The 15248-nt window shown below is 37.7% G+C and overlaps 1 protein-coding gene across 1 annotated transcript in view; it reads right to left on the bottom strand.

Annotated features, from left to right (window-relative positions):
• Positions 1–6014: 6014 nt before the first annotated feature.
• The window catches only part of olfml2a (olfactomedin-like 2A), a 28365-nt gene continuing 19131 nt past the window's right edge, over positions 6015–15248 (bottom strand). The window contains exons 2-8 of the mRNA XM_056246608.1: positions 13416–13679; positions 12325–12432; positions 12062–12241; positions 11050–11317; positions 9438–9686; positions 7752–7937; positions 6015–7175 (exon numbers count right to left, since the gene is read on the bottom strand). Coding sequence (XP_056102583.1) covers positions 6571–7175; positions 7752–7937; positions 9438–9686; positions 11050–11317; positions 12062–12241; positions 12325–12432; positions 13416–13679 — 1860 coding nt within the window. The 3' untranslated portion in view covers positions 6015–6570. The remainder of the gene's footprint in view (positions 7176–7751; positions 7938–9437; positions 9687–11049; positions 11318–12061; positions 12242–12324; positions 12433–13415; positions 13680–15248) is intronic.

Here is a 15248-nt window from a genome sequence, read left to right as displayed (position 1 = left end):
ATATGAAAACAAGCTATATATATAATGAAATAAAAAGGCCACTTAAGGAGAGGACACTTTCATGACTGTTTCTACACTACAGTACACTTTTAAAAAGTGCACTTTGTAATAATTTAAATTAAACATTTTACTTTAAAGTATACGTTTTAAATAATTATATTTTAATAATATCTTGTTGTACTAAAGCACATGTAAAGTACTTCATCATTTTAACTGTAATGTGTTATTCAATGTTATATTCCTGTCAAATCGATTAATTGTGATTAATCGATTTGACAGCACTACATTTAGGCCTAATACATTTTAAATATACTAAATTGCAATAGAAATGACATTAAAAAAATGTTTTAGTTACCAGGCTTACCAGTACATTTGACATTTTAACCATATTTTAAAGACAATAGAAGTAATTATGAAATTTAATTTAAAGCTGCACTTTACCCCTTCTTGTGTGTCAAAAAATCAACTAATTGAATTTAATATACATTTATATATTATATTTTTTAAAATGTGTGAAATGTCTGACCTCTGTATAAAAACATTTCGCCACATACTTACCCTGGGAAGTATTTCCTATTGCTTTCGAACACTGATTTATTAAGTGCTTTAAACCTGCTTTGTGACGAATGCCTCTTGTGGTTCAACCTATTGAGACAAATGTCCTTAGCTTCCTGTATACAAACCTTTCTTTTCATTTCTGTTTTCTCTCAGTTTGAGAATTTGAACGCAGTATGTTAGCCTTTGTGACTGTGCTTTACATCACAGTCTGAACATGTTGAGCTTTTTCTGTCACAACACGGGTCATTATTCTCTCTCTAGACTCTCTTCCCATGGATGACATTTGCACTAAATGAAGACAAACTGCATTAATTCAGCTTCCTGTTGCAGCTGAAACTCTCAGCACTGTGGTTGATAAGTGTTACACAAAGGCCCTCTCAAACAGAGTGCACTTCTTGTGAACAATCAAACTATGCTTCCCAGACATTTTCTGAACCTATAGATATCTCATCACAAACAGCATGACTTGGGTCGGTCATATTTCTTGTCAGGGTCAGAGAAAGGGACATATTTCTGCCATGCTTTTTATTTCAGGCAGTGATGTATGAAAGTGACGTACAGAAGTATTTGAAGCTTTATAGAAGGTGTGTGTCATACAAAACAGTCTGTGCAGTTATTTTCAAGCTCTTTATCAAGATATAATATCAGAACATCAACCTCTCATTCGACATCATGAGTGGGAACTCAGAATTTTTCAGATTCTTCACATTTGATTCCATCAGTCCTAAAGACAGCATTGTGTTTTTTACAATGGCTTCCTACTGTGCCCGTACACTGTGTGTGTGCGTGTGTGTCACGAGAGCTACTTCTTTTTTCTGATTAGGGTTGGTCATACCCCTCACATCTTGTAAATACTTGCACTACACGACAGGACACACCAAATACTTGCCAATCTATTACTGACAGAGTCCAGCTTCTTGACTCATTTTCCCTCAGCAGACTTTAATCAGTGTTGAGGAATCTATTTTGAAACTGTAGCTTGTGACTTATAAAGTAGTTAAACTTAAGTTATTCAAGGTTTTTTTGGTATATATAAAAATAGAAACCATTGAACCTAGCTACTTGATTTTACCAAGTTTCTAGTGACATAATTTATTATATAATTTTTATACAAATTTCATTTTATTTATTTTACAAGTTTAACAATTACAGTGACAGCTTAAAATAATAAATACATTTACACTGAATATGACAAAAAAAGACCTAAAGTACCGCAAATTTAACTTAATAATTTTCTTGTAATCTGTTCATTTATGTGAATTGTCTGAATGAACCGATTCACTATAACGAATCAGCCTTTCCAATGACTTGAAGCGACACTGCGCAGATCAATGACATCAAAATTATGACATCAAAGTACTGCGAGAGCGATTAGAGAGCAGACGGTTCTGTATGCTTTTGATTCGCTCTCGTGGTACTTGATGTCATAAACCTATCGGTCTGTGCAGCACCGCTTCAAGTCAAACACACCTACACATGAGAAAGAGAATCACTCAGCATGAAGAGATTCACAAGAAAGATTCAGATTTTTTTTTGTGTGTGTGTGTGTGTGCTATGAAAGAGAGGATCATTTAGAGTGAAGGACGATTGTTTAGGACGAATCGACTAACTAATAATTCTGATTTCCAATGCTACATGCTTCCAATGCTATATATGAGAGGAAGAACCCATAAATGATTCAGACTTTCCAACACTAATTATGAGATAGATTTACTTAAGACAAACCCATTCACTAGATTCATTCTGACTTTGGCTGTGTCCAAAATCATATACTCTCTACTAGGTACTTATATTGAATAAGCAATCGTGATCTCTAAAAAAATGTTCTATAGAGTATAAATGTGTGTAATATGTACTGTATGTAATCTGGAAGTACTACATTCGCCATGTTGTCACTGTCACATGACCTACCAGTGTCTGTTGCGTCGCTTCACTGCCATTCGCAACTCCTCTCCCGTGGCCTCATGGGGTAGTAAAGTGTTCATCATATCCACAAATCAAAATCTCGCTGGAAGTAATAGGTCATCTGGGGACTTTTTGCCTACTTTTTTTTTAGTTTGAATTCGGACATACTACTCTTGTCACATACTGTTTTTCACCTTCTATATAGTGAAGTATATGATTTCGAATGCAGCCTATACGTATGAAAGAGAGGATGGTTTAGGACGAAGTGATTCACAAGAATGATTATGATTTTCTAATACCCTGAGAAAAAAAAAAAAATGTACGGTTCAATCAACTCACTAGAATTATTATGATTTTCCGACGCAAGAATTGTTTAGGATGAATCGATTCACTAGAATGATTTGGTTTTCTAGCGCTACATGTAAGATAAAAAATTGTTTAGGGTGAATCGATTCACTAGCATGATTTGGTTTTCCAGGGCTAGGCTACATAAAGAACCATTTAGAACGAATCAATGATTCAGAGTTTTCAATGCAACATATAACAGAAAGAATAGTTTAGGGTGAATCGATTCACTAGCATGATTTGGTTTTCCAGGGCTAGGCTACATAAAGAACCATTTAGAACGAATCAATGATTCAGAGTTTTCAATGCAACATATAACAGAAAGAATAGTTTAGGGTGAATCGATTCACTAGCAGGATTTGGATTTCAAGCTCTTCATTTGAGAGAAAGAATCGTTTAGGACAAACCGATTCTGAAGGATTGATCTTCCAATTCCCTGAGAGAGAATAGTTTAGGACGAGTAGACTAGACCGATTCAGATTTTTCAATGTTGCATGAGAGAAAGACATAATTTAGGATGAATCAGTTCACTAGAATGATTTGTATTTTTTCAAAATGCTACATAGAGGAACAGAAACATAGTTAGGCAAAAGTTTTCTGATCACCGGTCCTGGAAGCTACTGAGAAATATAGTTCAAATTCAGTTGCTCCCCAACAAGGCTTTTAATTAAATACAGTTTGTTGTAATCTTCACGCATTTTCTTGTTTTGATGGGTTTCCATAGAGGAATCAAGTCGCTGTTTTAAACAAGTTCTCAGTAATGTAATACATGAAATATGATTTGAGTCGAAGCCAGACATTTGCAAATGCAATTGATAAATCAAGGCTTACTTGCTCAGTGTCTTGCGTAAGTGAAGGACTTCTGGGGGCTTCTAGCAGTGTTATTGTCATAATGAGTTTCAATCCTTTTGCGGTCAGCCTTCGGATTTTGTTTTGTACGCCTTAACTGCATTTTAAGAGCACTGAATTAAGGACTGCTGTGGAAAACAACCTCAATGAGAGCTTCATTAAACTCAACAAAATCCAGTTATGCCTGCCCTGTAGTGAAGGTCAAAGCCTCTGCTGGGCAGGAATGGAAATCCCCTCTTTGAGTAAACAGACATGTACAAAATTCAAGAATTTATTGATCATCTTGACATTTAGTTCTTGCACATCTGGGACTAAGTGTTCAGTGGCTTCAAAATCTGTTTATTTAATGTTTTTAAAGGAATAGATGACTCGAGGTCCCAACACAGTGATTTGGATTAGGGTGTGTATTGGAAAGGGTGAGCAGACTCTCAGATACACAAAGCGACTTGTAGGAAAGCCAAGAGGACCTTTAGGGGGTCTGGGACGCTGGAGCTGCACAACACTAACCCGCCACGGCTCATTTGTCTTCTCAGTTTAATCATATTAATGACATCCTGCACCAAATATGACAACCTGCAGCTTTTATTAGGGTTGCTAGTGAGGTCTTATACGTATCGATGCCCATATTAACAAAGAGATGCAAGTCTCCAAGTGTGGCTTTCACATAAAACAAAATTCTTATCCTGCTGAGCGTTCGAGCTAACAGATAAATGCGGTTTATTTGTGCATAATTGATGGAGTACTGATGTTGGCTTGAAATTCTGCTGTGCAAGATTTTGGCTCACGGGGAAGTGTCTTGTGGGTTAATTCAAATGCGAAGACTCCACAGAGTAAAGAAGAACCTCCACCCTGTTCTACCAACAAATCTATACCTCTCCTGAGTTCATCTAAGCACACACACCGTGTCATGTCAGTCAATCATCACCACACCCAGACCTCCCAAACGCAACAATGACCTCATGAAAACACTTCTGGATTTTATATCTGGGTTTCCTCTTTCCTGCTCAGACAGAATGAATGTGACCTCAGACCTGGAAGACAAGAAATATGCATGCCATTTGCGCATAAACACCCACTGATTTACTGACAAAAAAAAAAAAAAGTGTTATTAATGGTTTTGAGCATGTTACTATATGGTTACTAGGGTGTTCTGTGTGGTTTTTACTGTTTTTGTCCATAGACTGAAAGTCACTGGGGTCCAAAACAACCCTGACCGAATGCATAATGGGGGTCAAATTGACCCGGCATGCTGTGATTTTATTAAATTATTTTTTCATTGAAAAGATTTATTTGATATTCCATGAATTCTTAAAAAAAAACTTGTTTCTGACCCTCACCAATGTAATTTTCATATTTTTTTTCAAAAAAGTTTTTGCATCACTGCCACAAGAATCCACAAAATTTGACCTGTATTCATTTCCTATGGAATTCTAGCTCAACAGTTTTTCTGGATACCTTTTTGTCAATGATAATATTTATTTTCTTAAAACTTTATGGATTACTTAATCTATTGTGACAGTTTTTCCTCTCCTTTTTATTACACATTTTTATTTACTCACCGATTACATGCAATTGAGTGTCAACAATCATTATATTCAGTTTGTGCTTAAATATATTATTTTCATAATAAGTTCTGCTAAAGTGTACTGCTTTTTCACAGGGCTAAAAGGAATAAAAATATCCATAAATCTAAATCTTACTGTACACTCTGACCTAAAGTTATTCCCCACTATGTCTATGTCTTCAATCACACTGTATGTTGCAACATTTTTAAAATGTCAAACATGTGGAGATGGGGAGTTGTAATGCAAGTGACAATGATTTATTGTATCTGAATCATGTATGGTTGGAGACTGTATTATATACTACATGGTGAAGTGCAAAATGCATAACATCACATTGTGTGTCATCAAATACAAACAGAGCAACTGATTTTAGAAAGTTTATTTGAACTATTTTACACAAAATGTGAAATTTTAAACAAATGCAACATACAAAACACTGTAACTCATCCGGGAGTAATCATAAGTAACCACTTATGTTGAGTGACTACAATCTTAAATATCTGGGGATGATAAATCTGAGGTTTATAATATGAATATTGTACCACAACTTATTCTTGAACATATTTACAATGAGAATTTAATATTTTACAAAATGAATAGCTAAAATAATGAAATTTACATAACATTTAACATCCCACCCCCGAAAATTTGATTGGCACAGAGTTAAAGGAATAGTGCACTTTAAAATGAAAATTCCATCATCATTTACTCACCCTCAAGTTGTTTCAAACCTGTATGAATTTCTTTCTTCCGCTGAACACAAAAGATGATATTTTGAAGAATGTATTCCATAGTAGGAAAAAACAACTATGGAATTCAATGCTGTCCATCAACTGTTTGGTTACTGACATTCTTCAAAATATCTTATTTTGTGTTCGGCAGAAGAAAGAAATTCATACAGGTTTGAAACAACTTGAGGGTGAGTAAATTAAATTTTAATTTTGAAGTGAACTATTCCTTTAAATTATATTAGACTGTTAAATGATTTTACAACACATTTCACAAATCTTGAATGTAACAATAAACATTATGGCATAAAGCTGTGTAAAACCATTCAGGTTACACTTTATAATTGTTCAGTATCCTTAACTGTACCCTTATTTACAGTGGTAAAGGTTTTGGGGACTGATAATGAACTACATAAAACAATTACACATGCAAGTCCTTGAACTTTTAAGTTGAAGAGTTATTCCCAATATATTCCCAAATAACGTCGACTCACTTTAACACCTCATCTCAATCATTATACCAATAAAGAAAACAATGTGCTCCTATAAATGGTGTATTTCCCTATTCACCGGGCCCAATTACGAAGACGCCCACCACGTCAGGTTTTGGACCCAGAACTTCATTGGCCAACAAAGTGAACATTGTAGGTCAGCTGATGGCCATTGTCCCATGCATACAGCACCTTATCTTTGGGATTGTAGTCCACTTGGGTCACAAAGGCGTACTCATTTGTGAACGGCAAACGTGGAGCGGCCTCCGTGTTCGTGTGCGTATCGTAGGCGTACAAAATCTCGCCCTCTTTCTGGTTGTAGACGTCAATGGCGTACAGCACGCCACACACGATGAAGCAGTTTCCGTACGAGTTGCGCTTCAGCCCAGTCCTCCATGTCGTCTCCTTCTTCATGGAGAGGTCGCTTGGGTCCAGCTTGCTGATGACGATGACTTCGTGTTGCGAGTAGTCGTAATCCAGCGCCGGGTAGATCACCCAGAGGCCACTCTCGTCTACGGCGAAATCGATGTCTGAATGGCCTCGCCATTTCCAGGGAGTGGTGTCCTCGTAGACCGCATCATGAAGCTGAGTCCAAGCTGCCACGTAGCGCATGCGCAAGTCATATTTGATGATGTTTTTGGTGAAGGCTCTGTTATAATAGAAGGCACCGTTGTAGACCACATGACCAGTTCCTATCCAGTTGTAGGGAAGTTTGTAGAGGTTACTCCAGCGACCTATTGATTATGATACAATGTGTTATTAGTTACACAATAAAGGCCATCATGAATATTCTCACTGGGTTTACCTCAAACCATAATGTGGGAATGTACTGCCTGCATTGTTTTAACACCCAATTCTCAAGAAATTATACAAATCAGTGCTAAAGTTTTCGCTAAATGCCATTTTTCACAGTGCGATTGTCCATGTAGCAGGCCAGATTTTGAGGACCCCCAACACTGCAATACTGACACCTGAATTGGCTCTCAAAAATGTTATGTCTTGTTATATGTCTGGTTTTAGCGCTCTTCTCCATGATTTAATCATTATCATTATTAAAAAAAAAAAAAGAATTTAAGAAAATGTATGAATAAAACATAATAAAATAAAATAAAATGGAAAACTTTTGTGAATTAGGGATGATCTATATTCTAATTTACATAAACAGAGACATTTCACCAATTCAAATACTTATGGTACAGTGATATTTATTGCACATAATTAGCAAACAAGAACTACTGCTGTAAACTACCATGGAAAAGGTGCACAGTTGATTAATGAATTTACCCTTCTTTGTTTTTGACTGTTTTTACCTTGTTTGAAGTTCTCCAGGTTGCGGAACTCCACCAGGTTATTGCCGTAGTAGTAGTTTGTAACATAGATCTTGTTGTCTTTGGCCACTGGGTCTTTCATCCAGGCTCCTTCATTCCGTCCATAACTGTGATGCTTCTCTGGAATATCCACTGAAGCAAGGGTGCCCTCACAGTCTAGAGATTTACCTATTCAAATAATAATACATAACGTTCCATTTTACACATATCCCATGAAAATCTAGAGTGTGTGATATATATATATATATATATATAATGTGGCAAGCACCCCGAGCACTCGTCAGCATTGTCATGGAAATGGTGTGGATCCAATTGCCAGGAGGCGGAGTCAGGGAATGAGAGCCACCTGAGAGCCATCAGGAGAAGAGGATATAAGCACAACAGAAAGAAGCTTAGGGGAGACGAGATCTCCCAAGACCAGACTAATGCTTTCTCTGGTTCTTTTCTCCTGTAGGCTCCAGTGATCGTGAAGGAACCCAGGCTGCAGTTCACCAGCAAGTTGTTGCACTTTCACTTCTGCACTGAAGCCCCAGCTTTCCTGCACCTTGGAGCACTTGCACTAAATCCAATCTTTTGTCACTCAATAAAGGCCCCTCTAGGTGTAATTTACCCACGCATTGAGTCTGGTCTGCTTTTCTCCTGCCACTATATATATATGTATGTATATGTGTTGAAAATAATTGTGCTGCTTAATGTTTTTGTGGAAACCATGAAACATTTTTTCAGGATTGTTTGATAAATCGTATGTTCGAGGGAACCGCATTTATTTGAAACAGAAATCATTTGTAACATTATAAAGGTCTTGTCACTTGTTTACACTTTATTTTGATAGTCCACTTTAGACATTCTACTAACTATAAGTAACTTGTTAAAGAGTTCAGGTTAGTAGAATAACTTGACATGTAGTTGCAAAGTTACTTAGGCTACATTCAGACTGCAGGGAAATGTTGCCCAAAATCAGATTTTTTTTTCTTTTGCTCAAATGTGATTTAGATCTGCTGTTCTCATGACAGTATGAACGGCACAAATCACATGGAATCTGATCTTTTTAATTAAAATTTGTGCCACTTCCATATGTGGTCCTAAATCCGACACAGGTCTGATGTTTTGCAATGCGACCTCAGTCCGAACAGTCATATCGTAATTCATGCGACTTTTACGTCACTATGGATCGACATTCGTCACAATTCTGCACTCACGGGAGTCACAAGCTGTTACATTCCCGACGTGTTTGCGAAAGGCATTCAGTGGAAGGAGAGTGATGTGTCCTCACAAGTATTACACGTGACAGCTCTATATACAAGCAAAACATAAATGTTTAAAAACACTTTTTTTCGCATCCTCGTCTTTGTTTTTTTATATTGTCTGCGCTTAAATTCGCTGGTTTCCGCGGCAGATCACACAATAAATAAACATGTAATCGCTTGCTTTAATGTCCTCCGTGTTTACTTCCGTATAACAGCGTGCTGCGTGGCGTCTTTTTATCGTTCTTTTGCGCATGCGGGTCAGTTCAGGACCATGATGAGTTAGAAGAATGTCTAAAGTACACAATTGAAATAAAGTGTAACCTCACTTATCCTTGCTGAATAAAAGTAAAAAGTAGTAATCAACCGCCCCCCATATATGTATGTGTGTTTTGTCTGTATTGTCAGGCGAAATAAATTGTACCTGCTTTGTGCAAATGTGTCTTTCCTCCACTGCCCATTGGTTTCTCTGGAGCTGGTGTTGACAGGGTTGAATTCATGATTGGCACTTCCCTGGTGGTTGCTAGTGTGGTGTTTGTTGTTGTCACAGCAACAAGCGTAGTGGTGGTTGTTATTGGCGGTACAGTCGACGTTATTTCAGAGGCTTCCAAGACTAGCTCGGAGCCCCTTTTGTCTTCGGTTTGGTGGCCAGTGTGGGTTTTGGCTGGGTTTTCTGAAAAGAGCAGTAAGAGAAAGACAGGGAGGGTTTGAAAGGAACATTACAACTCTTGGCCTAAAGTTTTACCCCAAGCATTTCAGATTCCTCACATCAAAAGAATTATTAATGAGATGTTGGACTCGAAGAAACTTCCTGCATTGTAACCCAGTCTCTGCCTGCAATGCTTGGATTCGACATTCCTACACTGAATCCATTTCATCTCATGCCATGTTCAACAGATCTCCGTAAAACAATGTCAGTGGAGAGACCCTAATCTGAGCTTTCTCTTCCTGCACTGTGGGACCGTCTGGAACATTAAACATATGGACATGAGCGCAGGAGAGAGTACATCAGATATGAATACACACACCATCACTGCCATCTGTCATTCAAGGACACAGGGCCATTACTGTAATAGTTTAGGACACCTCAACAAGCTTTTGATTATTTTCACTTCCCTTCATGTCACGTTTTTTTAATTGATTTTAGACAGCAATGTAAATGATTTCATCCCAGAGGAAAGTTATTGGTGATACACACCAGCCTTTCACTAAAATAACTTAAGTTTGTTGCCGCCTCTCAAGAGATGCATTTAAAGAGATAGTTCACCCAAAAATGAAAATTCTGTCATCATTTACTCACCCTCAAGTTGTTCCAAACCTGTATGAGTTTATTTCTTCTGCTGAACACACAAGAAGATATTTTGAAGAATGTGAGTAACCAAACAGTTGATGGTCCCCATTAGTAATACAATGGAAGTCAATGGGGTCCGTCAACTGTTTGGTTACAGACATTCTTCAAAATATCTTCTTATGTGCTCAGCAGAAGAGTAAATGATGGCAGACTTTTCATTTTTGGGTGAACTAACCCTTTAAAACAAGAGCAAAACTAATAAAAACCACTATTCTGTAGATTTCATGTCCAGATTCATGAAAAGGAAACCCCTTTTCCTAACCATAGGCTATTCTGGTGTTCACAATTACTACAGTGTTTTAACAAGGAATAAGATATAAGTGGAAAGGGTTTTTTGGAGGAATTTTTATAGAGAATATGTCAGAGATCCAGTCTTACAAGAGGTTTGTGGACTATAAACAATAAAATGTTTCTCTCAACTTTCTGCTTGTAATCTTTTATGTGCAAAAAGGTACAGGTGCAAATAACTATCCTAAAACTCAGCTAAGCAGTACATATGGAAAAAAAAATAGGTGGTTGGTTACTGGTCCAATCAAAACATCCCATCCTCATATCTCTACGATGCGTTTTACCCATTTTATCACCCACAGTTAAGCCAGTTGCGTTGGGCTCTGGTAGAACTGTACTGAGGTGGCTTTCAGAACACATTAATTGAACACAGATGTGATGTGCATGGTCTCCATACCTCTCTCTCCTCTCCCTGCTGAATGTGATTCTGAGTCCTCTGTCCTGGACGCTTTGTAGTATGTGATCCCCCTGATGACTCCCGTCTGGTGGACTAAGGTCTTGGTTTTGGAGGTGGGGTCTGGCTTTGCAAGTTTTGATGCTTTGGCAGGAGCCTCTTTCTTGGGCTTGACAGGTTTCTCTTTAGGCTGTTTGGGTGGAGGTTTGACAGCTGGGGGTTTCTTGTTGGGTGGTTTTATGACCTCCTTGGACTTTTTACTTTCTGTGCCCTGGAATCATAAAGTTTTGAATTACAAGGCTGATCTTGTGAGATTGTGCGTGTGTGCTATTGTGTTGGAGAAACCGTGGGCAATATTTTAACTAAGCGCATGGTCTAAAGCGCACAGCTCAAGTGCACTTAGGGCGTGTCCGAATCCACTTTTGCAAGTTTAACGACGGGAAAAATAGTCGGCACACCCGGCACATGGTTTAAAAGGGTTGTCACTATTCTCTTAATGAGTAATGGGTGTGTTTTAAGTGTAACGTAGGCTACAATAAACCAATCAGAGTCTCAACTCCCATTCCCTTTAAAAGCCAGTAGTGCTCGCGCAATGGCGTATTTGCTATTTACATGGCGAAATTTGCAAGTGGAAAAACTGAACGCTTCTCTAGCGAGGAAACGGATCTGCTCATGAGCGAGGTTAAAGCGCGCAAGCAGACCATCTACGGGACAAAGTGTACGCGGATTCTGGACCCGCCTATAGGCGCATATTACTAACGCACTATAAATAACAAAAAAAATATTGCGCCATTGACTTCGCAGTCTATTTCAATTGGCTCAAAACAGCAACGCGCCTGAACACACCTCGTTTTCAGACCAGCACGCCTATGGGCGCATAAATGGGTGCAAATGCATTTGCTATTTAAACAATGTGGCGCAGGGCGTGAAAATGATAACTGCGTCGGGCTGAAATTAGCAAAAAAACTTGCGTCACGCCTAGCGCCGCATTGTATGATAGGGCAACGTGTGTTACCTGTGCTTTACTGTCAGAGGCTGCATCTTTCTGCAACAGCTGCAGTCCCAGGCTGGAGATCTCTTTCTTGATGCTCACCATGATGTCAGAGTAGTTCTCGTAGCGCTTTAGCTGATTAGACAGATTCACTACACTGTCTCTCACAAAGTCATTTTCCCTGGTAAGGTTTGTCTTTATGGTCTATGAAGAGATCATCAAAACAGTTTCATACTTTTGGCAATTTCCTTGAAGCTTGAAGGTTTCACATACAATCTGATGGTTACCTCTTCTAATGTGTTCATCTGAGACACAACCTTGTTCATGTAGGCATGGACCTTCATTAGATCCATACTGTACAATGTTCCTTCCAGCAGATCCACCATGGAATGGAGCTAAACACAAACAGGATAATAAAGAATGTTTAAGCCAATATAATATTCGATATGAAACCATATCGGCATGGCTCTTGGACACTGCTCTTTTGAGCACTGTGGACAGCATCTCCATCATGCAGCTGATTACCACAGAAAATCATTTGGACTTTCAGTTAGGAAAAACAAACTAATTCTGTGTTTTTTGTTAGTTTTTTTTTTTTTACCAGTTGAGGGGTCAATATTATTTTCTGTTGTAACCAACAACTGTGTCATGCTTTCCATTAACAAAATCATTTTGACTCCCAGTAGAGAGGTTATTTTGCGTTTGGCACCTCTTGATGAATATGGTACAAATTCAGGCCTAAATATCAAAAAAAAAAAGTCAAATTAAGGCCTGAACAGCTTTATAAAATACCAAATTAAGGCCTAAACAACACCTTAAAAAAATGGCAGATTAATGTCTGAATATCTTTTAAATAAAGGCCTAAACATCTTTAAAAAAATGAAATTAAGGCCTAAACATCTTTTAAAAATGCCAAATTAAGGCCTGAACATCTTAAAAAAATGCCAAATTAAGGCCTGAATATTTTAAAAATAAAAATCAAAGTAAGGCTTAAACATCTTCAAAAATGTCACAGTAAGACCAGAGCATTTATAAAAAAAAAAAAACTAATTATGGCCTCAAAATCTTAAAAATGTCAAAGTATGGCATGGAAATAAAAATGGTAAATGAAAATAAGTTAACCTTCATAACAAGTTGATGACCGACCTCAGGAAGTCAAACTAAATTTATGAGCTTCTTTTATTTAAATGTATTTTATTTTTCCATTTTTTTTGCTATGCTGTTACTAAAATGTGTCTAAATAAATAGTGTTTAAAACATTACTTTTTGGTTCATAACTGATTGAATATAAATTTAACAGATTTGTTGAGGTGGTACGATCCAAACCCCTATATGTACTTCAGTTTGGTGGCTATATTTTTTTTTATTTTTTTTTTACCTTGAGTAGTTCAGGAGCTTGTTTCCTGAGTTTTTCTGTTCTCCATTCATTCTCACAAGGGTTGAGTGAGGATGGAGGAGCCGTGCAAGAACATTTACAGTCCGAGCCTGAGCTCACCGTCTCCACAGTGTAAAAATCATCCACTCGCAAGCTTCCGTCTCGGAGCCTCGTGCACGCCTCAATACTCAGCGGCCGCATCACACACTTACAGCGGCAGTCTGAACCCTCAGATATCATCCGGACCGGCTCCGGCTCACCAAAAATCTGACAGAGATAGACAATGTGAGAAAGTCAAACGTCAAAGAAAAAATATAAAACACATTCACAATAGACCTTTTATACACTTCCGTTCGAAAGTTTAGGGTTGGTAAGATTTGTTTTAAATGTTACCAAGGCTGCAGTAAAACAGTAGGTCATATTGTGAAATATTATTACAAATAACTGTTTTCCATTTGAATATATTTCACATTTAATTGATGGCAAATCTTAATTTTCAGCATCATTACTCCAGTCTTCATTGTCACATGATCCTTCAGAAATCATGATTTGCTGCTTAAGAAATATTTATTATTATCAATTCAAGTTGTGCAGCGTGATAAAAAAAATAAAGGATTCTTGATAAATAGAAAGTTCAAAAGAAAAACTTTTGCAACATTAGCTATAAACATTTTAACTGTCCCATTATCTTGTTTTTTAATGACTGTCATGATCATATAATATGGTGTAAACATTTATATGATTTTTTGGAATTATGTGTATAAAATATGGAATAATTCTTATCATATCCAGCCTAAACATAAAGATCAACATAAATCCTTCAAGAAGAAAACAAGAAGTTTAACCCTTTCACGTCCCTCTTCAATCATCAGATTCAAGTCTTTCTGCACTTTAATTCACCGTAACAGACTTTGACTGTCGGCTTGAACCCTGATGCTCTGGAAGTGATCAGCCGTTACACTCTGGCCTGTGACGAACCCACAGCAGTGAAACTTTACCAGGCCCTATAACACATGCCCACAATTTCAACTCCCTACCAGACCTTCATAAACACATAGGCCTGCTTTTACTTGATGGATATGTGCCATTTTACATAGCCTATACGTTTAAAGTCTTATCTGAAGTTCCAAGTTACACAAAACACAAAAATCTATCTACATTTTATGAATCAAGACTTTGGAGAAGATACAGAAAACGACTATTTTCTCTCTCACGCACACATCTGTTGTCAGTTAGCGCTATAGCTTTTACCATGGCACTGGCTTTGAAGACAGCCTGGGGCTTGAGATTCCCATAAATTCTGCACAGTGATGGGACCTGAGTGGATTTGCACCTTCTCCCATAAACAACTTGTTTTTAAACCACATCCTGCAGCACCTCACAGTTTGACAGAACTTCTCTCATTTCTCAATAACAGCCTTGCATGACATCCAGTGAGATACATGTGAATATCATTTACCGAGTATGTATTAATGCCATAAAGCAATAATTGGAATGATATGAAGCATCATGAAAGCCAGGTGTTGTTGAATATGGAGGTTGTCCATATATGGTGCTGTGCTCTCGGAGACGTCGGCCACATGCACTTCAAAAAGATGAGGAGCTTTTTGCCTTTGTTATACCTGCCTCACGCCGACAGCACTAATAAATCCAGCTTCATGAACAGTAGCAGTAAAAGCGAAAGGAATATGTGAAGCCACAGGGGAAGAAACCACAGAACGGACAAATGCGCAATGACGGCATACGATTAAGGGAGAAGAAGTAAATGATGCGCAGATGTGCCGTTTTTTTTTTCTCAGGCTGCCAAAACATCCTGCTGCTGTTGAGTATGTACTG

This window comes from Rhinichthys klamathensis, unplaced genomic scaffold (genome assembly GCF_029890125.1).
Source record: "Rhinichthys klamathensis goyatoka isolate OS25496 unplaced genomic scaffold, OSU_Roscu_1.1 h1tg000040l_1, whole genome shotgun sequence".
NCBI classification, from domain to species: Eukaryota; Metazoa; Chordata; class Actinopteri; order Cypriniformes; family Leuciscidae; genus Rhinichthys; species Rhinichthys klamathensis.
The sequence above is the reverse complement of the archived record's forward strand: the minus strand, read 5'-3'. Positions and strand labels throughout refer to the sequence as shown.